The sequence below is a fragment of the Eubalaena glacialis genome, chromosome 11 (assembly GCF_028564815.1).
Source record: "Eubalaena glacialis isolate mEubGla1 chromosome 11, mEubGla1.1.hap2.+ XY, whole genome shotgun sequence".
NCBI classification, from domain to species: Eukaryota; Metazoa; Chordata; class Mammalia; order Artiodactyla; family Balaenidae; genus Eubalaena; species Eubalaena glacialis.
Window position 1 is genome coordinate 7,322,724 of NC_083726.1, and position 22,735 is coordinate 7,345,458.

At 53.5% G+C, this 22,735-nt stretch overlaps 1 protein-coding gene across 1 annotated transcript; it reads left to right on the plus strand.

The window, feature by feature from the left end:
- Positions 1 to 3,197: 3,197 nt before the first annotated feature.
- Positions 3,198 to 15,306, plus strand: CENPM (centromere protein M). Its single transcript, XM_061205301.1, has 6 exons — positions 3,198 to 3,254; positions 3,769 to 3,848; positions 6,711 to 6,803; positions 8,574 to 8,653; positions 9,790 to 9,881; positions 14,562 to 15,306. Exons 1-6 carry the CDS (start codon positions 3,198 to 3,200, stop codon positions 14,700 to 14,702), a joined length of 543 nt encoding a protein of 180 aa, XP_061061284.1. The 3' UTR covers positions 14,703 to 15,306.
- The last annotated feature ends 7,429 nt before the right edge of the window (positions 15,307 to 22,735 follow it).

The following is a 22,735-nucleotide window of genomic DNA, read 5'->3' on the forward strand; positions in this document are numbered from 1 at the left end:
CCAGGCCTGGGTCTGGGCTTCCTGCCCATCTCTACACTTTATCACAGTATGGGTCTTACACACAACTATTTTCTATTGCACTACCTATGGGACAAGCACCAACTCACCTGACCCCTCAGCCAACAGTCACCTCCCCAGCAAAGTGTAGCGGGGGCCCCCCAGGGAGCCTTAATGCACCTTCATCTGGGCTCCAGCTGCTTCCCACGCTGGCTCTCACCCACTGTGCTGCCTTTGGTGGTTGTTATCTGCCCGTCCACCACTGAAACCTCTGTGCCTGGGTCACAGTGTCCAGCACCAGGCCTGACCCAAGGCAGGCACTCAGCACAGTTGGATTGAATGGGTCTCAGCTCAGCCCCTCCTGGAACGTGCTGAGCAGGGTCCAATGTCTTTCCTTGACTCTCTAAGGGCCTCAGTCACCTGGCCCTCGATCACCTCTCTAGCTTCACCTCCTCCACTCCTCACGCCACCTGCTTCAGCCACTGGCCTCCTTGCTGCTCCTCAGAAGTGTCAGGAATGCTCCCCACTTGGGGTCTGATCACTTGCTGCTCCTTCTGCCTGAATCCTCTTCTTCACTATATTTATTTATTTATTTAGCATTTTTATTTTTTAACATCTTTATTGGAGTATATTTGCTTTACAATGTTGTGTTAGTTTCTGCTGTATAACAAAGTGAATCAGCTATATGTATACATATATCCCCATAACCCCACCCTCTTGCGTCTCCCTCCCACCCTCCCTTCTCCACTATATTTAATTGGCTCCTCTCTCACCGCATGCAGACATCTGCCCAAACATCACCTTCTTTTTTTTTTTAAAGGAATTCCTTTATTTTTATTATTTATTTATTTATTTATTTATGGCTGTGTTGGGTCTTCGTTTCTGTGCTAGGGCTTTCTCTAGTTGCGGCAAGCGGGGGCCACTCTTCATCGCGGTGCGCAGGCCTCTCACTATCACGGCCTCTCTTGTTGCGGAGCACAAGCTCCAGATGCGCAGGCTCAGTAGCTGTGGCTCACGGGCCTAGTTGCTCCACGGCATGTGGAATCTTCCCAGACCAGGGCTCGAACCCGTGTCCCCTGCATTGGCAGGCAGATTCTCAACCACTGTGCCACCAGGGAAGCCCCAAACATCACCTTCTTAGCGAGGCCTCCCCTGACCTAAAGTAGCTCCTCCTACCCATCACGTTCTATCCCCTAGCCCACCTTACTTTATTTTCCTAGTACTTACTCTACCTGTCAGGGAGTCCCCTCCATGCCCCGTGCCATGGGGAATCAAAGCACCATCTGTGCTGGGGCAGGGGCTCCCTGAAGCCATGTACTTCCTGCTCTTTCTAAGCAAGGTATAACTAGTTTGGTTCATAGTGAGAAGGATTTAGGTTAGACAGAATGTATGCCTCTTTTCTCCCAGATGTCACAGTAATGAACACACTGTGAGATCACGGTCCTACTCCCCCATCACACTGAGTTGGTCAGTAATGTCTGATTCATCTGTGTTCCCAGGATGGGGCATTGGGTCTGCCCTAGGAAATGAATGAATGAATCACTGCTGAGAATAAACAAATGGATGTAAATCAATTAATTCATTCAACAAATATTTATTGAGCAACTACTATGTACCAGAGACTTTTTAAAGTGCTGGACATACAAACTGACAAAATCTTTGCCCTCATGTATCTTATGCTCTAGTTGGAGAGACAGACAATGAGCAGATAATTATATAACTGTTGGGAGAAGCAATCTGCTGTGGGCTCTGAGTCCCTGCAGGTTCTTGCTGAGCATATGCCAAGAAAGCAGGGCTCTGAAAGCTCTTTACCCAGGCCATTTCTAAGGGTTTGTTTTTGCAGCAAGCAACCTTGAGGGTTGGAAAAAGAACAGGAAAAACAAGCAACCGGAAAAAGAACAGGCATGCCTACCACTCACTATAAAAGTGGTGAATTTCTAACCTCTGTGTTCCTCTCCTATAATGCCATCCACGAGGTGTACAGGCAAACATGATGGGTGGGTCCTTTGCAGGGCTTGCGGGACATGGGGAAAATGACACAAACAAAGGTAAAGCCACAGCTACTGCTTTTACCTTGAGTAATAATGTCCTTTGTCCCTTACCCAGGAGTTTCATGTCTTCTGCAGCATCCATGAAAAGGTAACAGACTATTACTAAACAGTAATAAACAGTAACAGTTTATTAGTTTGTAAAATCTCAGGTGCTGCCCAGTTCTAGTCAATATGTGAAGTGCTATTGAGAAAACTGAGCAGAAGAGGGGAGAGAGGGATTATGGGAGGGCTTGCTATTTTAGATAGCGTCGTTAAGAAAGCCCCCTCTGATGAGGTGACATTGCAGCAGAAACATGAATAAAGTGAGGAAACAAGCCATGTGACTATTTGGGAGGAGAGCATTTCAGCCAGAGGGAACCACAGGGCCAGGGGTCCTAGAGCCGTTGTTAGAGGGAGAAGGGCAGAAGATGAGGCCAGAGAGACTGTCAGGGGCCAGAACCCACAGAGCCTCAAAGGCCCTGTAAGGCATTTGCAATGTACCTGAGTGAGAGGAGAACTATCGGTGGGTTTTGGCCAGGGAAGTGGCCTGCTCTGATTTCTCTTTTTAAAGGATGACTCCGATTGCTGTGTGGAGAATAGCCAGTAACCCTGGAGACCAGGGTGGAAGCAGGGAGCCAGTGAGAAGGCTCTTACAGTAGACCTGGTGAGAGATGAGAGTGGCTTCTCCTGGTGGTGGGGTGGAGGTGGTGAGAAATGGTCGGCTTCTTGCATTTTAAGAATAGAACCCACAGGCTTGCTTACGGATTGCTTGTGAGGTGCAGGGAAGGGGAGCCAAGAATGACCCAAGATTTTGTTCTGAGCAGCTGCAAGGACGGAGTCAACTGAGATGGAGAAGATGTGTGAGGGACAGGTTTGGAAGGAATCAAGAGCACCTTGAATGAGCACGAATGAATGAAAATGAATAACTGAATCACTGAATATCTTCTTTCTCCCAGTCGTGAAATAAAAGTCTTGTCCCGCAGGCAGCAGCACCCTGTGTGCCTAGAGCCAGCGGTGGAACCTCCCCTCGGAAAAGGCGGTAGTGGTTCCTTTAAGAAGTCCCGCCCAGGCACTGTCACGTGACCCACGATTACGCACACGGGGTGGGATACAGGGCGGTTTGAAAGCCCGGCGCGCACCGCACGAGCGGCGGTTCGGCCTGTCCCTGGGATGTCGGTGTTGCGGCCGCTGGACAAACTGCCTGGCCTGAACACGGCCACCATCTTGGTAGGCGTCAGCAGCCCAGATTCTCCCGCCCGCCTTTCCTCCCAGGCTGTGCCTCAGCCGCCAGGTCCCCTGCGCTCTCTGAGGTGCTGGCGTGGGCTATTCTGGCTGGGGTGTGGTGGGCCAGAGAGCCACACTCTGAACCAGTCGGAGTAGCTGCCCTTCTGAGGCTGAGAGACGTCCCCACCAATAAGTGCGCAGTTTCTGATTGGTGGGGCGGCTGGGCGGGGCGACCGCGCGCGGGGCGGGGTGCCGGGTGTCCAAAACTCGGTTTTCCCGCGTAGAGAGGTCGGACTTCTGGGAGAGACAAGGCCTTTCCGGGAAGGGTCAGGGGAGGTAGTGAGTGCTTTCCGGACAGGACCGGAGAGGGTGCAAACCTTGGGCCCTCTGCCGGAGTCCTCTCGGTAAAAGGGTGCCTCGCGCGCTGGAGCCGGAATCTTGGGTTCGCGGCCGTCCGGGCCCTCCAGCGGGACTGCTGTGTCCAGGTATCAGTCTGTCGCCTTCTCTCTCTGGGCAGCTGGTGGGCACGGAGGATGCTCTCCTGCAGCAGCTGGCCGATGCGATGCTCAAGGAGGATTGCACATCGGAGCTGAAGGTGTAAGTAGCCTTATGCTGGGGGTGTCCGATCGCTGGCCTGGGCGCAAGGGAGAGCGGGGTTGGCGGTAGGGGGGCCGCCAGAGAGGCGGGCACAGGTGGAGCCGGTTGACCAACCCCTCGGAGTCTCCGTCTTAACGCGTGATCTGTCCCCGTCCAAAGGCATCCTCCATCACTGTCACACAGTTTTTCTATTTTCCTCTAGCACTTGTCACTATAAGAAGTTTCCATGTTTCTTTACTTGTTTCCAGTCTGCCACCCCTAGGGACACCAAGGTCAGCCCCTTGAGGGCAGGGACTTTGACTTTTGCTCACTGGTGAATCCCCAGTGCCTTGAGCAGTACTTGGCACAGAGTACATGCTCAGATACCCCCCAAACTTGGAGAAAAAGTAACTAAAGTATATTTTGTTTTCCTTTTTCTAACTGAGAGGGAGTAGAAACAGCTGCTGGCAGGAGTCAAGTGACTGAATACATGTGGGTGTCATTCTCCCTGATAGAAAGATTATGTTCTCTTATTCTACCTAGTATGGGGCATTTCCAATTCCCACAGAGGAAATACCCTCTAGATTTGGATCATTCTCCTTCAACATAATCTTTCCCTCAAAATAAAGATTGTTCATATGTCCATCTGTGCTCTACCTGTCTTGCCAGGCTCTTTGGCTATAGAACACCAAACACAATAACCAATAATCTCAAACCCATAGCTCAGAAATAGGAAGGGATAAGAAAAAACATTAATTTGGGACTTCCCTGGTGGTCCAGTGGTTGGGACTTTGCGCTTCCGCTGCAGGGGGCACGGGTTTGGTCCCTGGTCCAGGAACTAAGATCCCGAATGCCATGGGGCAAGGCCAAAAAAAAAAAGTCAAAAAAATTAATTAACATCAGAGTAAATGGAAAATGTGGACAAAATTGCCTGCATTAAACGAGATGGAAACCATTGGCAAAAAAGAGAGAGTCACATGACTTGCAAAAAATCTGATGAAGAACCCACTCTGGGAAAAGGGGAAGAAAGCTCCTTTTTGAGTGCTTTGTGCCATTGAGAAATTTAATAGGAACATGAATTTTTAAAAGAAGCGTTCAAAGACCAAATAATAACAGAATGAGAGGAAAAGGGAGGTTGCAGAGCTAAGGACAAAAAACGTGAAAAATAATACCATATGAGATCTATCTAATAAATACATAGAAACAGCAAGGATCAGAGTAGATGTGGTTAAAGACTTAATTATTTACAAAGAAGAAAGATTTGAAAAATTACAGCAAAAGTGTTTGAAGTGTAATAGAAGAAGACTTCCCTGGAATGAGTGAAGAGTTGAATTTGTCCGTTAAAAAGGGTACATATATCTTGTTCCAGGAAAAATGGACAATTATTTACTTCTGAAGTAAATAATTCTTCAGACTTTTAGGCAGGAGAAGCAAATCACCCATATGGTCATCTGTTCATTCTGTTGTCAAGTATTTTCGGCTCTCTGCATTTGGAGTATTTGGCAGGAACCAGCTTTGACCTTTTGTGGTTATGTGGAGCCATGTGACTAGTTCTGGCCAATGAGTTGTGAGCAAAAATGATTGTCTCTTTATTGCTGAAGCATTTAATTGCCAGTGAGAGACCTTCCCCAGTACCCTTTGTCTCTCTCATGTTCTAGAGTGGCAACTTCATTAGCTGAGGTCCGAAGTTATGGTTAGAGCAAAATATAAATGTATATAATAATACCATTAATAATAGCAATATAAATGTACATTTGTAAGTTTTGTCCAAATGGTAAGGTAGATTTTAAGAATGCTAATTTTCTCACTTTTCTTAATAATAGAGAATCAATCCCATATAGGTAAAATTAAAACTGTTAAAAATGATACCAACTTACTCATATTTTCCATAATCTTTTTTTAATTGGGTTCTTTGAGGAAATAATTTCTTGTGATTAAAAAATAATTTATCCAAAGTTCATCTTTTTTTTTCAGTTCTACTTTAGTTATTTTGCTTCCACTAAATTCAGATAAAATTAATACTATTATCCTATTTTTATTTATTTTTATTTTTTATTTTTTGGCCGCACCATGCCCCTTGCAGGTTCTTAGTTCCCCGACCAGGGATTGAACCTGGGCCACGGCAGTGAAAGCGCTACATCCTAACCACTGGACTGCCAGGGAACTCCCTCCTATTTTTCGATTACATCTACTGTATTCTAGTGTCTGAATGTGTATACATTGTGTACGTGGAGAGATGTTTAGAAAAATGTTCTAATGTTAATAGTTATTTCTAGGTAACTGAACTTTTAGGAGTATGTGTTTCTTTTTTAACTTTTGTGTTTTGTATACTTTTTGGTATTCTTAAATTATAAGCTGAGGGGTGGGGGGCAGATGAGTAATAGTCATATGTGGAAATGGGCAGAAGTAGAGGATTCAAAAAAACCCTTCAGGTGGGTATTTGACAATCTGAGACTAAGTCCAGACAAGAATGATGAGGGTGACTTGCCCAAGGTCACATAGCTGATAATTGGCAGACTTGGGATTTGGGGCCCCTCTGTCTTACTCCAAAGAGCTTCAATCTTAACCCCTAAACTTCACAGTCCAACACCCTCCCCGCCTTCTGAGCCTGGTCTCTCTCCCTCCCAGCATGCAGTGTAGATGGCTAGCCTCATGCCATCTTATATCCAAAACTCCCTGTTGCCAAGGCAGTTACTAAACTTTCTGGCAGGGAGAGTAGAGCAGGAGTCATCTGGATAGGACCAGCTCTGCCCTGCTCCTGTGCTCACCTGAAAAGTCTGGCTTCAGGTGAACAGGAGAGGAGCTCTTCCCTGTGACGGGTGGCATGTGAACAGTCATTGTGACGTGGGTGCGTATTTAGTCCTGCAATTTCTTGTTTTTCAGCCACTTGGCAAAGTCCCTCCCTCTGCCCTCCAATGTGAATCGGCCCCGAATTGACTTGATTGTGTTCGTGGTCAACCTTCACAGCAAACACAGGTGAGAGCCGGAGGATGGGGGCTGCCGGGCTCAGGTAGACCTGGCTCAGGGATGTCCTGGGACAGTGGCCTCACTTGTGATGGGAAGGAGAGGAGACAGGGAGAGGCTGCCTGGGGTTAACTTAGACCCTGAGGAGGGGGGAGCCAGTGGCCAATGCACGATGTTTAAAAGACACTGATAAATGCCAGCAGTGTCATCTGTCATTTGGCTCTCTGAAGCCTACTGTGTATCCCTGACAGCAGGCACAGACATGAATGAAACAGACCCCTGTCCTCAAGGTCCATTAGGAGAGGAGGCTAGACTTTTGAACAGACAGTGACAGTACCTGCGATGTGTACTGTAAAAAGAAGGAAGCCTGGGGCTGTGAGAGCCCAAACAAGACCTCTGACTCTCAGGACTTAGGTCAGGCTAGACTTCCCGGTGGAGGTGACATTTAAATAGACACCTGAGAGATGACGAGAAATTAGCCAGGGAAAGATGAAAGTAAGCAGAATGTTCCAGGTGAAGGGTTAATGTAAAGGGCAGGAGGAGCGTAGTGTGTTCGGAGGACTGTCAAGGCCTGTGCGGCGTCAGAGCCCAGTCTAGCGTGGGGCCGTGGCAGTGGCAGCATGGGTGGTGTTGATGCTGGTGGCCTGATCCGGTCTCCCTGTGGTGCTGGCAACCCTGGGGACAGGACTGCAGCCAGCCTGGGGAGTACAGAAGAAAGGTCTGCCCTCTCCCTCCTGGGGGACAGCTGGCTAAGAGCAGGGCACAGGGTCCAGCACAGAAACCAAGGCAGACACCTGGGCCTGTGGTAGGGATCAAGGGAAGGCTGTGGTGGAAACACCTGGGAATCCAGTGGCATAGAGACACCAGATACACGTAGCATCAGGACCATGTCCAGACCGCACTTCCTGACCAGTTGGAACCAGTCAGCGGTGACTTAGGCCCAGGTGGGGCTGAGAAAGGGCTGAGATCTGCCATGGTTGCCAGAGGGCCCTGGCTCAGCAGATCTGTTGCTCTTTGGGTGAGATCTCTCCGTTCACCAGAAGGGACACTGGCCCAAGTCTTTGGAGAGATCCTGCTTCACAGCCACACTTAGGGGCAGGGCCACTGTTGCTGTTGGCCTCAGGCTGTGTTCATTCAGGCTGAAGCCTGACCTTTGAGATGGCTTTTTGGCCAGGAAACAGCAGGTTGCTTCATCACTCCCTGGACATGAGTGAATGAAAGCCTCAACCCAGAAGGTCAGGGTGCCCTTGCTTAGAGGAAAAGAGTGTTTTCATATGATTGATATGACTTAAAATCGCTGTAACCTTATTGGAAAGCAATTCAGCGATACTTATCTACACTTAAAAAAGACACATACTGTGACCCAGCCATTCCACGTCTAGCATCTGTCCTACAGAAACGTTTGCTTGGATGTGTAAGGACCTGTGGGAAAGAAAATTCATGCAGCATCTTTCGTAACGGTGAACACCAAGGGGGGAAAGTGGCGGGGGTGGGGGGAGGGGTGGTGGTGGGATGAACTGGGAGATTGGGATTGACATACATACACTAATATGTATAAAATGGATGACTAATAAGAACCTGCTGTATAAAAAAATAAATAAAATAAAATTCAAAAAAAAAAAGTAGTTTAAAGATATGAAAGGACAAAGTATTCCTCTAGGGCTGTTTCCTGTCACCATCCTCTCATTCTCTGGCCTCTCTGGGATCAGAGGCGGGGTGGCTTCTGCTTTCTCTGTTGTGAGGTTTGTCCTCTGCTTTGTTCTCTCGCCCTGGCCACTGCAGCCTCCGGAATGTTGAGGAGTCCCTGCACCATGTGGACGCCACCTTCTTCCTGGGGAAGGTGAGCTTCCTCGCCACAGGCGGTAAGTGCGTCCCTCCCCCGCCAACCCAGGGCCTGTGGTGGACTCCTTGCAAAGGCAGCCTGGGTGATGGAAAAAACATGCATTTTGGAATCTGATGTTGTCAGTCTTTATAAAGCAAATCTGAGCTGATCAGTCTGCCAAGTTAATTCTGCTGAGATAATGGCCTAGAGGTGCTTAGTGGCTCTCTGTGGCTTTCAGAGTAAAATCCAAACTCCTGTAAAGGCACAAAGTATTTTGCAGTTTGGCCCCTGCCTTCCTGTCTTATCTCCTATTACTCTTCCCTTCTTTGGCTCAGCTTATATTTCTCTGAGACTTGGTAATATTAACAGTGGAAATAATAATAGCTACCCTATATCGAGCACTCACAATAGACCAGACACTGTCCTAAGTGCTTTGTTTCTATATTACTTAATCTTCACGACAGGTACTACTGAAGTAGGTACTATTTTCTCTGTTTTGCAGCGGAGGAAACTGTGGTCACGAGGTTAGGTAACTTGCCCAAGGCCCCGCAGCTGAACAGTTGTAGAGCAGAGATTCACACCTAGAGTCATATTCCAGAGCCCATGCCTTTAATGATTATACCATGTGGCTTCTCTCAAATACTTTTTCCTCTTCTTTATCTCGGTAACCCCTATTTTCTGCCTCCTGGGGGACCTGACCAGCCCTGCAGTCTGGGCCCTCAGGGTATCCATCCCACACATGCCTCTGGCAGAGACTCCTAACCCTTCTACCTACACTGGTGGTGTGTCTGCCCTGCCAGCTGCACTGCGAGCTCCTTGCAGGAAGGGCCTGGCACGGATTATTCTCAGCAAGCATTGGTGGGTAAGTGAACACCAGGTCACTTCTGTGTATTCATTCATTGAATCTCTGTGGTAACTCAGCAGGGTAGGGGTTGTTACTATCCTCATTTCATAGATGAGGAAATTCATGTTTTTATCGAGTACTCTATGCAAGCCCCTTCAGCCTATTTTCTGATTTGATGATCTTGACTGCCCTGAAAAGAAGGTAGAACAGGATTGTCACCCCACTGACTAGTAAGAAACTGAGGCCCAGAGAAGGGAAATGAACTACTTGGCCCAGTGCTTCCTAGATGACAGCCGTGAAGGTAGAGATTACAGGCCGTGGCTTCTTTGCAGCTGGGCGGGAGAGCCACTGCAGCATTCACCGGAACACCGTCGTGAAGCTGGCCCGCACCTACCGGAGCCCCCTGCTCTTCTGTGACCTGGAGGTGAGGACCCCGAGCACGCGGGTTGAGGGACGGAGCAGTCAGCACACAGTGGGCGTGGCAGGGATGCTTCTTGGAGGCTCGTTGCGTCCCCTAGTGAAGAGGGTCCTGATGTGGAGACGAGGTCCTCGTTTGAGCCCTGGCTCTTCTGCTCTCCGCCCTTGCGTGGGTCACCGTAAGCCTTGGGTTCGCGCATGTGAAGTAGGGTGACGCTCCGTGTACATCTCGAGTTCTGCTCGTGCACCAGGCGCCATCACCTCTTGCTTTTGCGTCGTTCTCTCTACTCGTAACTAAGTCTTGTGCGTGTACCTGTGGGTCCATGTTAATATCTCACTTCCCTGCTGGGGTTAAGTGCTGTGAGGCCAGGCATCTTGTCTGCCTCATTAACCAGCAGTAAAGGTGCCCAGTGTCCCCCTTACATCCCTGGATTGCAGACCTTGTCTGGTCCCAGCCTGGGGCAGGGGGTCTAGCAGGCAGCAGAAGGGAGGCTGGGTAGGTGGGTAGGTGGTTGGATGGATACGTATGATATTGGTTCTGCCCTGACTTGCTTTTCTTGGTGTTTCTCACGAGGTGAGTGCTCATGGTGGGGTTAGCACAGCGGATTTCTATTTTGCTGTTGAATTTTGCTCTTCAGCCTTTCTTTGTGCAGTACGGAACCTGACGACTTTTTGCTAAAGGGTCCTCAGCAGGAGTTGATGCTGCTGCCTCTGGGCTCCCAGGGCCTGGGCTGCCCCACCCGCACACCAGACCTGCTCAGTTGGTTTTGAGATTCGTTTTAAAGATTTGTGTTTCTGCTCTGTCCTGGGTCTTGCACCTGTTCCCAAAAGCAAAGTGATGTCATAAGAGGGAACTGAGTCAGTATGTGGTCCCTCATCACCAAGGGTTCTTACTCTGGGGTCTGTGGACCCCTCTAGTCAGAAGGGAGAAGAATTCAGGGGATTTGCGGACCTGGATGAGAAAAAAAATTACTTCTTGTTTTCACTAACCTCTAAGAGAAATTTATCATTGTGAATGTAGGCAAGAGATGTCAGTAGCATTAGCAGAACCTGTGACTGTTAGCAGTGGAAGCGGCGGACGTTGCCATGTCCCATGGGGACTGGGGCAGATCTCATTACTACTCCGACACTGCAGAAGTCATTAGACCTGCCCTAGATCTCATTCAGTGCATCGGTTAAGATGTACAGATTTGTGTTTCACATTTGATGACTATTTTAAGAACCCCGACTCGACCGACGCTCTGATCTCACAGGTAGGACCTGAGGCCCGGGGCACCCCCGAGGGGCCTGTCCCTGCAGGCTTTCCTCACAACAGGAGAGGCGAGGCGTGCTCACAGTCACACAGCTAGTAAGTCAGCGGAAGAGCCAGGTTGGTGAGCAGCTGTCTCTTTCCTGTCTTAGCGGGCTGACTGTGTGGCTTTGAACAAGTCGACCCACCCCCAACACACACACACACACGCACACACACAGCCTGCCTTCTCTTGGCTCTGAAGGGGAATCGCCATCTTTGCTCCACAGCTGAGGTGCGCGTGGTGGTGCAGTTCTGTGTGTGGTCAGGAGGTGGCAGGCTGTACCAGGTCCTGGCTTGTCCTCTAGCCTGAGAACTTCTCTCAGAAAAGGTCTGTGGCCGACTTTCTATTTCCAGCCAGCAGCAGCCCTGCTGAGAACCTGGACCTGGCATTCTCTCCCACAAAGCACCCAGTGTTTGCACGGTCAGCACTCCTCGTACCGCTGTTGTCCTGTTCGGGGCACACTCCTCCGCTTAATCGACTTGGAGCCTCACCATATTCTGAGGCCTTTGCGTGGCAGGAATTATGAGCCCCGTTTTACACATGAGGAAACACCCAGGGAGGTGTGGGATTCGCCCAGTGAAATGATTTCCCAGCTCCGCTGATCGGGCCCTGTGCTGGTCCCTGAGAACACAAATGCCTCAGACGTTGGCCCTGCCTCTCAGAATCAAGCAAAATGGACCGACGTGTAACATACGCAGCAGCAGAAGGACTTGCAGAGCTTTGGAAGCCTGGCAGTGGAATTCAGTCATTCCCTCCTGTCGGTGACGGGGCAGCCACGCTAGGGTCAGAAGTGGGATTTGGGGGCCGCGTCTCTGGAGTATGATGTGTGGATGGGAGGAGGCCTGGCCAGAGGCAGGAGGGCTCGGGACGAGGCCGCTGCGGGAAGCAGACTGTGGAGTCCGAGTGAGAGCTGCAGCAGTTTGGAGGGATAGTTCAGAGGCAGAGGCCGCAGAACTCAGAGGATTTATTCAACAAGTATTTCTCGACTTCCCTGGTGGCGCAGTGGTTAAGACTCCGCCTGCCAATGCAGGGGACACGGGTTCGAGACCTGGTCTGGGAAGATCCCACATGCCGCGGAGCAACTAGGCCCGTGAGCCACAACTACTGAGCCTGCGCTCTAGAGCCCGCGTGCCACAACTACTGAAGCCCACGTGCCACAACTACTGAAGCCCGCGAGCCACAACTACTGAAGCCCACGTGCCTAGAGCCCATGCTTTGCAACAAGAGAAGCCACCACAATGAGAAGCCCGCGCACCGCAACGAAGAGTAGCCCCTGCTCGCCACAACTAGAGAAAGCCCACGCACAGCAACGAAGACCCAATGCAGCCAAAATAAATACATTAATTAAAAAAAAATAAAACAAGTATTTCTTACATAATCTACAGCGCCATGAGCATTGTTCTAGGCACTAGGGAAGCAGCATAGAGCAGAACAGTTTTAAAACTCCCAATTCTGTTCTAGTGGAGGAAACAAAGTGAGGAAGTAGAACGTATGGCATGTTAGAGAATGGAGATGTGACCTGTCAGGTGGTGGTAAAGCGGCAAGATTTACATAGGGGTTGAAGGGGCTCACTAAAAAAATGACCTTTAAGTAAAGACTTGAAGGAAGGTGCCGTGGAGCCTCCTGGTGGAAAGGCCCACTAGGTTGGAGAAACAGCAAGTGCAAAGGCCCTGAGTTTGGAACTTGCCTGCTGTGTTCAAGGTCCACAGGGAGGCATGGGTGGCTGGAGCAGAGCTGTGGGAGATGAGTCAGAGTGACCGTGGGGCTTTGTGGGTCATAGGACAGGTGGTGGCTTTCACTCTGAGTTAGACTGGAGCAATGGAAAGTGTGGGGCTGGGGGGGGGCGGAACGCAGCCTCACTCAGGTTTTAAGTGGGTCCCTGCAGCTGTTGGGAGGAGAGTGGACTGAAGGGAGACGGGGCAGAAAGGAGATGGGCCTGGGGACTGTGTCTGGAAGAGTTAAGCGTGGCCTGGGCTCAGTGGTGTCTGGGGAAGAGGGAGATGAGATGGTCTGTGATGCTGGGTGTTTCCAGGGCGGGGCCGACAGATGTGCTGATGGCCTGGATGTAAGACAGGAGAGGAAGAAGAGTCAAGGTCGACTCTGGAGTTTTCAGCCTGAGCAACTGGAAGGATGGGGTTGCCTGTGGCTGCGATGGGGGCGACTGCTGTTCGGGGGGACTCCCAGGAACTCCGTCTCGGACACACTAAGACAGGAGTCTGTTAGGAGTCTACCCAGAAGCCAAGCGGGCAGCGGCACATGTGTGTCTAACACTCCGAGGAAAGGTCTGGAGATGCAGTTTGGGCATCCTCAGCAATTAGATGGTTTGAAGGTCACGGAGCTGGATGAGGTCACCTGGGGACCGAGTGTGGGGGAAAGAGATGCAAAGGCCAAGCCCTGGGACCCCCAGCAGTTAGACGTCACACAGAGGAGGGAGCGGCCTGCGAGGTGAGAGGAGAAGCTGCGGAGGGTGGGGTCCCGGGAGCCAGGTGGAAAAGGCCTGTGAAGGAGAGGGAGCAGCTGCGTGAGATTCTGCTGAGAGGAGACTCAGTGCGAGTGAGGCCAGTGTGATGAGGACTGAGACGTCGCCTCTGGACTTAAAACCCAGGATGTCATGGGTGGCAAATGGTGGAGAAAGCAGGAGGGCGTGGGGCTGCCTGGTCACCAGCTTGGGTGACTGGGTGGATGGTGGCGCCCTTTCCCCAGTTAGAGAGGGGACAGGGGAAGGGGGAGATGCATCTGAGGGCACCTGTTGGTCAGGGGAGAACATCTGAGCATCACTGTTGATTCTTCAGCATTTATAATGGGCTCCTCATCTGCCCACACCATCTGGTGCCAGGCCCTAGCACAGTCCTGTCGCCCCGCCTAATCCCACAGCTCCTCTGGGCCCACCAGCCCTTCAGAGGCCCTGACACAGGAGCCGTCTGTTGATGGTGCCTCCCTGGCCTCGGACAGGGCCGCTCCCTACCCACCCCTCCCTTCTCTCCCTGTGAGCGTCTTTCTCAGACAGATCCCAGCTAAGGAAGCCTTTGGGGCCTACTCTACCCCAGCATTGGTTGGGACTAGCCCTGGTTCAGATCCCAGCTCTGCAGTCACTGACTGTGTGCCTCTGGACGGTTGACCTAACCTCGCCAGCCCAGCTTGCTGAGCCTTCATTTCTTCTGGAGCAGGGGTCATTGTCTCTGGTATCCCTGGAGGGTGTTTAAAGGATTCGGTAAGCTGAGGTGGTTGGAAACGGCTCGGCGAGGTGTGGCGCGGACAAGGGCGTGGCCATGCTGGGCAGCGGTGCCCTGAGCTGTCCCCACATCCCAGCGCCCCGCTCCCCTGGGCAGCCCGCGGAGCTGCTCCACGTGAGGGCAGCAGGCCCCTCACCACTGTTCTCTGCTCTTCCTCTGCAGATAGGAGACTTTCGAGCCACCATGGCGCAGCGCCTGGTCCGCATGCTGCAGATCTGCGCCGGCCACGTGCCCAGCGTCTCGGCCCTGAACCTGCTGTCCCTGCTGCAGAGCTCTGAGAACCCCTCCCTGGAGGACCTGTGAGGGCCACCAGCCCCCGGGCTGCCCCTCCCCATGGCTTGGTGCCCGGCTCAGTCAACAGTCACTGTTGCTGGCGCTTGACAGGCCGGGGTCAGCGGGCAGTTCCCTCAGGGTCCAAAGTCCTCGAGCTCCAGCGGGGCGTGCCGGGGGCAGGGGGTGGGGAGGGAGCCCAGCTGGTGGGACTCCAGCCCCCCTCCCCCTCCCACGCTCACTCCAGCAGAGCCCCAGGTCTTCATCCATCTGACGTGTTCTCTCTCCACTTAAGTCTTCGACTGAACAAAGGTCCGTGGCTGAAAAAAGTTTGCAAATCACTGGTCTCGTCCACCACTCTGATTTTGCTGATGAGCAAACTGACTCAGAACAATGAGGAGTCGGGTAGGGGGAGCTTGGACTCTACGAGCCCAGTCTGACTCCGCATCCTGGCCTTGCCATGCTTGTAGGACCTGGCTGTTGCCTCTTGGGGCCTCAGTTTTCCCAGGTGTGAAATGGAGATTGCTCTACTTACCCTGTTGCGTTGTGAGGATTGTATGAAATGGTGGGGGTGAAGTGCCTGAGGTTGTATTACTCTTGCGCTTGATGTATTTCATAATAAACGTGTTAATGCTTACACAGTGCCAGGCAAGCACTCAATGAACAGTTATTTGAACTATTATTTGAAATCACACAGAGCTAAGTTCAAAAACTGGTGCGCATCCAGGAATTACACTGTGAAGTCTTCAGGTTGTGAGAATTCAGTGAGAGAATCTGACCGAGGGCTGGTTTCTGGGTTGGCAGCAAGAGATTGTGCAATGACCATTGCTTTCCTTCTCCTTTGGGTCTCATTAGAATTTGTGGAAGTGCCAGGATTAGAGTCCAGAAACCCTGGCAGCCAGGTCTGGGCTCCTGCCACTCCCCTGTGGCCGCTGGGCACACATGTGAGAGCTTGGGGGTGAAGAGGAGGTCTGGTGGGAGAGGCCTCAGGAAGAGAGCCAGGTCCCGGCTACCCTGGAGCGTGACCGCGCCCTCCCAACCCCACCCAGCTTGTGCCCCGGCCTGTCCTCCGTCCTCAGGCCTCAGGACCGACCCGCCCTGCTTGATGCCTTGCACGGTGCCAGCACTGCAGGGCCTCTGCTTTGACGTCACCATGGCAGCCGCAGCTCATGCTCTTCACTGAAGGATGGGCCAACCTGAAACTCGGCGCAGGCGTCATAAGGGTAGGGCCCGCCTTTCTCCTCTCCTTGGGTTCCTTCCAGACCTGGCCCAGCGCCCCACCCCTCGTGCGTGCTCGGTAAGGTTTGCAGATGCCTGGCTGGCTTCCACGGAGCCCCCTCAGCCCGCCGAGAACCTCAGCTGCCAGCTGTGGAGATTCCGGTTCAGGTCCCAGACGTCACCCACCCGACCTTCTCAGAGCTTCACAGTTTACAGAGCCCTTCTCACACAGTCGCTCCTGCCACCCTCCCCACAGACCTGTGAGGTTGACAGTGTTTCCCCATTTCAGTTAATGAAACTGAGATTTGTCATCAGAGGCTTATCCACAGTCGCACAGCTAATCGGAGGCAGAGACAACCTCTGGCCCCAATTCTCTGCTTTTTCTCTCCGGTTGTTCTCTTAGGCACCTAATCGTTGAACAAAGGTTTGGGTATCTCTGCTGGGCAGGCCCTGAGCTGAGAACACAGAAATGGTGGACACACAGGCCTTGAGCCAGAGAAAGCAGCCGTTTGGAAGGGCAGTCTCCCATTAGCACAGGGGGAGGCTTCACGGAGGGGAGGGCGGAGAGCAGGCCTGGGGCACAAGGATCGCCCAAGGACTCCCAGCATTTGGGAATGGAAGCCAGCTTCTGTGCTGAAGTTGGGGTGGGTCTGGCTTGAAGGAAGAGGCTGGCAGTAAAGGTGGGCGGTGAATCTGCGGGGAAGGGCAGGATCAGCAGAGGTCCAGGAGGCCGGCCTTCCAAGAGGGCCCCCGGGCTCCTAGAAAACCACATTGTCTTCAGCCCCTCAGGAGCCTGGGCGGGGCTTTGCAGGGCTCCGTGGAGGGGTGGGGGAAGGGGAGGCCTTTGGGGGATGGAGCATGGTGTCCAAGCAGGAGAGTGCAGTGGTGTGGGCACAGCCTGCCTGCCTCTTCTGGGCTTGTCATTTTGCCTGGAGACAGGTGGGGTCCTCCCCATACACCCGCCCCCACCCCCAGCCAGCATGAGGCACTCTCTCTCTCTCTCTCTGGTCCCCGTGCCACGTTTTCCTCGCCACCTGGTGCCATTTAACAAGAGAAATGGCGTCACGTTCTCCAGCCGAGGATCTGGGAGCCTTCCAAGTGCTGGGGGAGCGCGATGCTGTCACTGCTGTCAGCTCCAGCGAGCTTGGCGGGGGGCCCTGGAACCCAGAGGCCGCCTCTGCCTCACAGCAGAGCTGACCAACCCCTAAACGGCCGCCGGCCACCCTCAGGCCCACTGCCCCCAGCCGGGGAGTAGGGGCCAGCAACATTGTCCAGGAGACAGTTTGACGGAGGGAAGTGACGGAAGACCAGTCTTTATGCCCCCATGGTGCCCGGAATTGGCGCTTGGTGCTGTGGAGGGAGACAGGAGAGGCTGCACTTGGCTTCTTACTGATCTCCCCATCTCAGGCAGGTCACTTATCCTCGATGTGCCTCAGTTTCCTCATCTGTAGAATGGGGTCAGGCTAATTGATGCCTTTCTTCCAGCCGGTTGTGAGGACTGAGACTGAGAAGCTGTTATTTTAAACATAAAACTCCAAGCAAATGGAAGACTTCTGGGGCTGGCCATGGTCACAGGGTGGTCACGTTTGAGGCAGTTATTGAGAGTGGGCAAGGACCCCTGGGCAGCAGGTCCGAGTGGGTGGGCAGCCCAAGGCTCCCGGAAGGGATGCCCTTCTGCTGGGCCTGGGAGCTGCCCGGTCCAGGCTCTCTGAGAGCACAGAGGAGGGAGTGGGGCGTTTGGGCCCCCGCCGTGTGGATGAGGCATCCAGGCTGTCAGAGGGGCTGGGCTTGTTCAGGGTCACAGGTTCTTTTGTGTCCTCAGGCCACCTGGTTGTGGGCAGCCCTGGAGCCCAGGCCCAAGGAGCTCACATTCTCCGTAGGAGGCGTCCCAGACCCAAGCATTCAGGCCCGGGTCTTCCCAGGAGGCAGGGCCTCCCTGCGGGGAGGGGGCTCCGCAGCATGGCACCTGTGTCTCCACCCCTCAGCGAGCAGAGGCAGGGGCAGCCTGGCCACAGAGGGGAAGTGATGCAGTGGGAAAGGACCTGGTCTTTGAGTCCCATTGACTTGGGGTCTGCGGCCAACCTGCAGTGTGACCTGGGGTGGCTTACTTCCCATCCCTGAGCCCCACGGCTTGCTGGGGTTCTCGTGAGCTCAGAGAAGCTGAAGTGCCTGACACCGCAGCTGCCGCATGCACACCCTACACGCGCCCCGAGGGTTGGGTGGTTGGGTGGTCGGGTGCAGGGGTTCTTGAGGTCAAGGCCCCCTCACACCCGGTGCCAGGCCAGCACAAAGGGACCCTTTCCAGAAGGGGTCTGCTGACTTAAACCGCCGCTCCCCCCCCACCCCCCCCACCCCCCCCCGCCATCCGTCAGTCTCCCCTGGGGCCGAGCAGAGAATCATTGTGAAAGGACTTCTCACAGACACTTGGAGAGGCTGAGGGAGACAGTGTGGTGGGCTCTGCACATCCCAAATCTGTGAGTCCTGCTTGAGTGTGACCCTATGGACGGTGGGTCCCTGAGGACCAGCTCTGGGAGGGAGAGGGGGTGAGCAATGCCCGGGGCCCCTGACCTGGGCAGGAGGCAGCCTTCCCTGGGGGGTTCTGGGAGCTAGCATTTGGTAGAGGCTTGGTCTGACTGCATAACAGCCCTGCCAGGCCAGGCTCAGAGTGGGTGCCCAGCACTTGGTCCTCTTCTGTGCCGGACCTGACCCCACCCCCCCAGTGTCATCGACCCCCAGATGTTGTATCGTGGGAGCGGTGGTGGGAGAGCTCAGGGGCCGAGGGGCTGCCGGACTCATCCCTTTTCCTTCTGAGCTTGCTCTGTTCTTTGCAAAGTAAGAATCACGATTCCACCTACCCCCACAGGATTGAGGCAAGGGATTCAGGTGACACGTGGGGCACAGGGCCAAGCAGGTGGTAAGCGTGCACGCCGCCACCTTCCTGGTGCTGTGCCAGCCCCTGGGCCTTGCCTGCTCCTCCCCAGACATCTTCCGGGGTCACTCGCACCTCTGTCCCCCCGTTCCGAGGTCTCACCGGGCCTTTCGCAAGTCTCTGGCCCTCCCTGTCACCCTTCGGTCCTGAAGTTTTCTCCCCAGCACTTCTCACCTCCTCACCTACTATATGGTTTTACTGTTGGCATTTTGTCTCTGTGGTTCCCTGCTGTCTCCCCAGAACCTAGAACAGTGCCTGACTCGTCGCAGGTCTCAGTAAGTACCTGGTGTCTGCACCGGTCGGCCTGTGTGTTCACACAGCGCCAAAAGCCCCCAGGAGGCCCGGAACCAGCGGCCAACTTGTCCCTCCCGTGTGGTGCCCTGAATGACGCCTGGGGAGGGATGACCGCTGGGGAAGTTCCCTGCTCCTCCCCCTCCCCACCCTAGCCTCACCGCCTCTGTCCACCTTACACACCTGCAGGCCTGGCCCCAGGAGGTGGGGACTCTTCCCTGTGGCCGTGAGGCTAAAGGGCCGGGTCTCCTTTCTGACCTCACATGGAGGGCCCACGTCCCCCAGCCTAGGGCCAGGCTGAGAGAACTGCTGGGGCTGCTCTGGCCAGGAACCCCTGGACTGCACGTGTGTGTGTGTGTGACTGTGTGCAGGGAGACTGGGAGCTTGAGGCTAGGCAGAGAGGGCCTGGAAGAGCCTGGGCAAGGATTTTCTAACTGCTTCATGGACAGGCATGACCTGCCCTTGTATAACTTGGGTTCAGGGGAGAGGGGCCCCGGGGGCTCTCTGGCCTCACCAGGACTTTGTACTGATCTCCCTGCCTCTCCCACCCTCTCCCAGTGTCCAGAGGCCCAACATCGCATCCTTCCCACTCCCCGGTGAGGGACACTTTCTGGCAGTGTGCTGTATGTCAGAGCTAATACATGAGAAAGGCAAAGGGAATCACTACTCTGGGGGCTCCAGCCGCTGTGACAAAATAAGATGGAGCGAGAGGGACTTCCCTGACGGTCCAGTGGTTAGGGCTCTGCGTTCTCACCGCCAAGGGCCCTGGTTCATCCAAAAAAAAAAAACAAAAGATGGAGCAAGAGAGCCAGCACAGCCCTCAGGACGGGCCCAGGGATGGGAAAGGCCAACAGAACAATCCATACCTCGTGGCCCCTCTATGAAACACAAAACCTGTTTTTCCTCTATGCACGTACACGAGAATTTAAAGGCATAAAAATAAGACTGGGATGAAAGACTCCAAAGAGAAAACAGACTCCTCTGGGGGCGGCAGGGAAATGCCCCTTCTTACTCATAGACTTCTGTATTGTTTGAGGGTTTTTTCATGAGACTGTGTTCAGATATTACTCACAAAATGACAAATAAAACTAATTTTTAAGTACAGAATACATGCATCCCGGGTCTCAGAGCACTTTCACATCCAGATCTGGGGGGCTGGGTCTCTCTGCCCCTGGGGACTGCCCCCACCATGACACTGAGCTTGTCCAACAGGCAGAGTTTCCTCACTTCCCCAGTCCTGTCCTTGAGGCACAAAAGGCATAGGTCACACTTCGTAGTCGGCTGGACACAGACCCCATCCAGGCCACCTCGAACGTGCTGGGTCATCCCTTTGCCCCTCAGAGCCCCTATTTCCCCACCTGAAAAACGTACATGATGATAGCACCTGTGTCAGAACCATGGGGACGGTGTTTCGGGGGGCATTTTAGGGATACAGATCAAGGGAGACTCCCTTTTCCCTGACAGACTCAAATTAATCGTCTTTTTAAAAAAACTCATCAATGAATGAAAATTTGAGAACACTGATAGATTCAATTTGAAGGGTTTTTCAGCAACAAAGTCCCTCATTTTCTGCTTCAACATGCATTGAGGTGATGATACCAAATTATTTAAAGTAAAAACTATCGAAAGAACAAGGGAACTTTGCTTGAACCACATGGATTTTAGAAACTTTAATTCTTCTCTCTTGCTCACATCTCACAGTTAAAAAGTGACGTAGAAGACGAATTTTAAAAATTAATTGACTTAAGAGCTATGTGAAAAAAAAAAAAAAAGAATACATTGAGGAATAATACATTTTACCACGTTGGTCTGATGGTGAAATTTCTCTTCTTAACTCCTAAGTCGTCCAAGCAGAGATTCGAGGCCTCCTGCTTCCCTGTTTAGGAGGCACAAGTGAAAAGGTTTGTCCGGGGTCAGGTGCCCGCACACTCCATTGACACGTGTCCTGTTGCCTGCTCTGTCCTCAGCGCCTGGCTGTTCAGGCACATGGGAGGCACCCAGGAAACCTTTGTGTCAAACCTTTGAGTGTCTCCGCTTCTCCCTCAAGGTGGCCTGCGCCAGGGTCCACGACCAGCAGCGCCACAGCTCTCCCCCAGAGTCAGAGCAGCCCCGGTGAGATGAGACAGAGGCCGGGCAGCCCCTGCAGTGATGGCTCAAGTAAATGACCCCAGACCTGGCTCCACCCTCACCCAGGGATAGGTTCCCCCTCCAGGCTCCCGAGACCCAGCCCCCTCCACTGGGGCTAAAAGAGATGCCTGATGCGAGTAAGGGCCCTGCAGTCCCTAGGGTAACAGGTAATAACAGCATCCGTAGCAATGGCGATGGGGCGGGGATTGGGGCGCAGTCTTCCAGCCTCGCCGCCGCCCCTCTGCCCCATAGGAGGGCCTTCCCTGCCCTGACTCCTCTCCAGCTCCGGGCTCCCCACCCCCTCACCACACACCCACTCTCACACCCACACCCACCGCCCCAGACCCACTTCTCCTTTGCAGTTGCCCCACCGCCTACACCTTCCTGCCACGGAGTTGCTGGCCCGTGGGTAGGGGACGGAGAGGCAGTGGGCCAGGGCTCCTCAAGGCCGTCCAACTCAGGGTTCTGTGTGAGTCCTAGGGTCCCCGGAGCCAGAAATCTGGGGGCAAGCCTTGCTCCCCTCACTCCATGGCATCCCTCTTTCCTCCTAAACAGCTGCTGGCTCGTTCCCTGGCCCTGGGCTATGGTGCCAGCCTCCATGGTGCCAGCTCTGCTCACTTTGTCCAGTCTCCAACTCCACAGCAGCCAGGGAGAGGGTCCCTTCTAAGGCACAGCTCAGAGAATCTCTCCCCCACTCAGACACCTCCTGGGGCTCCTCACTGCCCCAGGCCTGTGGCTTGAGGCCTGGCCCTGCCCATCTGCAGCCTCCGTCTCCCTCCCTCCGCAGCATCCCCTGAGGCAGTGGCCATGCCTGTTCCCAGAGCAAGCTTCCCCTTGCCCCTCTCTGTGCTTCTGCCCTCGCCCATCCCCTCTCTCTGCCTGGAAGGTTTCCCTCCCCCTTGAACGGCTAAAGATCTACTCCTACCCCTAAGCCCCCTCCCTGCCCCGGGGACAGTTACTCTTTCCTCTGTGCACCTCCAGCCCTGAGTGCTTAGGGGTCTGGTATGGCCCACCATGAGGCTCTAAGTCCGTGCTCCATGCTGAGGCTCTCTGCCAGCCCCTGCCCTCAGGGAGGGGGCAGCATATATCCAGGAAGGTCGAGGGGGCTTGTGTGTCTGAGACTCAGTCTGAGAGACACAGGTGAGAGACAGGTGGGTCTGCCCCAAACACCAGGGAGTAGAGACAGACAGGAGGGGCCTCGGTGAGACACAGAGGCGAGCAAGCCTGGACACACACAGCCCTGAGAAAAAGGAGTCGGGTGGGTGAGCTGCCTCCTGCCTGCTGGGAGTTGGTCTGTTCATCGGTCTGTTCGTCTGTCTCTTCATCTGTTGATCTGAGTGTCCCTCCTGCTTAGGATCTGGAGACCGAGCTGTCCCTGGACCTACCCCGTCTGTGCCCTCTATTCCAGCCAGTGGTTCCTCGCTAACCATAGTCAGGCAAATCTGACTATGACACGCCTTGCTTAAAGCCCTTCATGGCTCCCCAGTGCCTTTCCAGCCGG

Bases quoted from the DNA above. Each gene is read 5' to 3' on its own strand.
- CENPM (XM_061205301.1), top strand. From the start codon at position 3,198: ATGTCGGTGTTGCGGCCGCTGGACAAACTGCCTGGCCTGAACACGGCC. The intron at 3,255-3,768 runs GTAGGCGTCAGC...CTCTCTGGGCAG, and splicing joins TGAACACGGCCACCATCTTG to CTGGTGGGCACGGAGGATGC. The intron at 9,882-14,561 runs GTGAGGACCCCG...CTTCCTCTGCAG, and splicing joins TGCTCTTCTGTGACCTGGAG to ATAGGAGACTTTCGAGCCAC.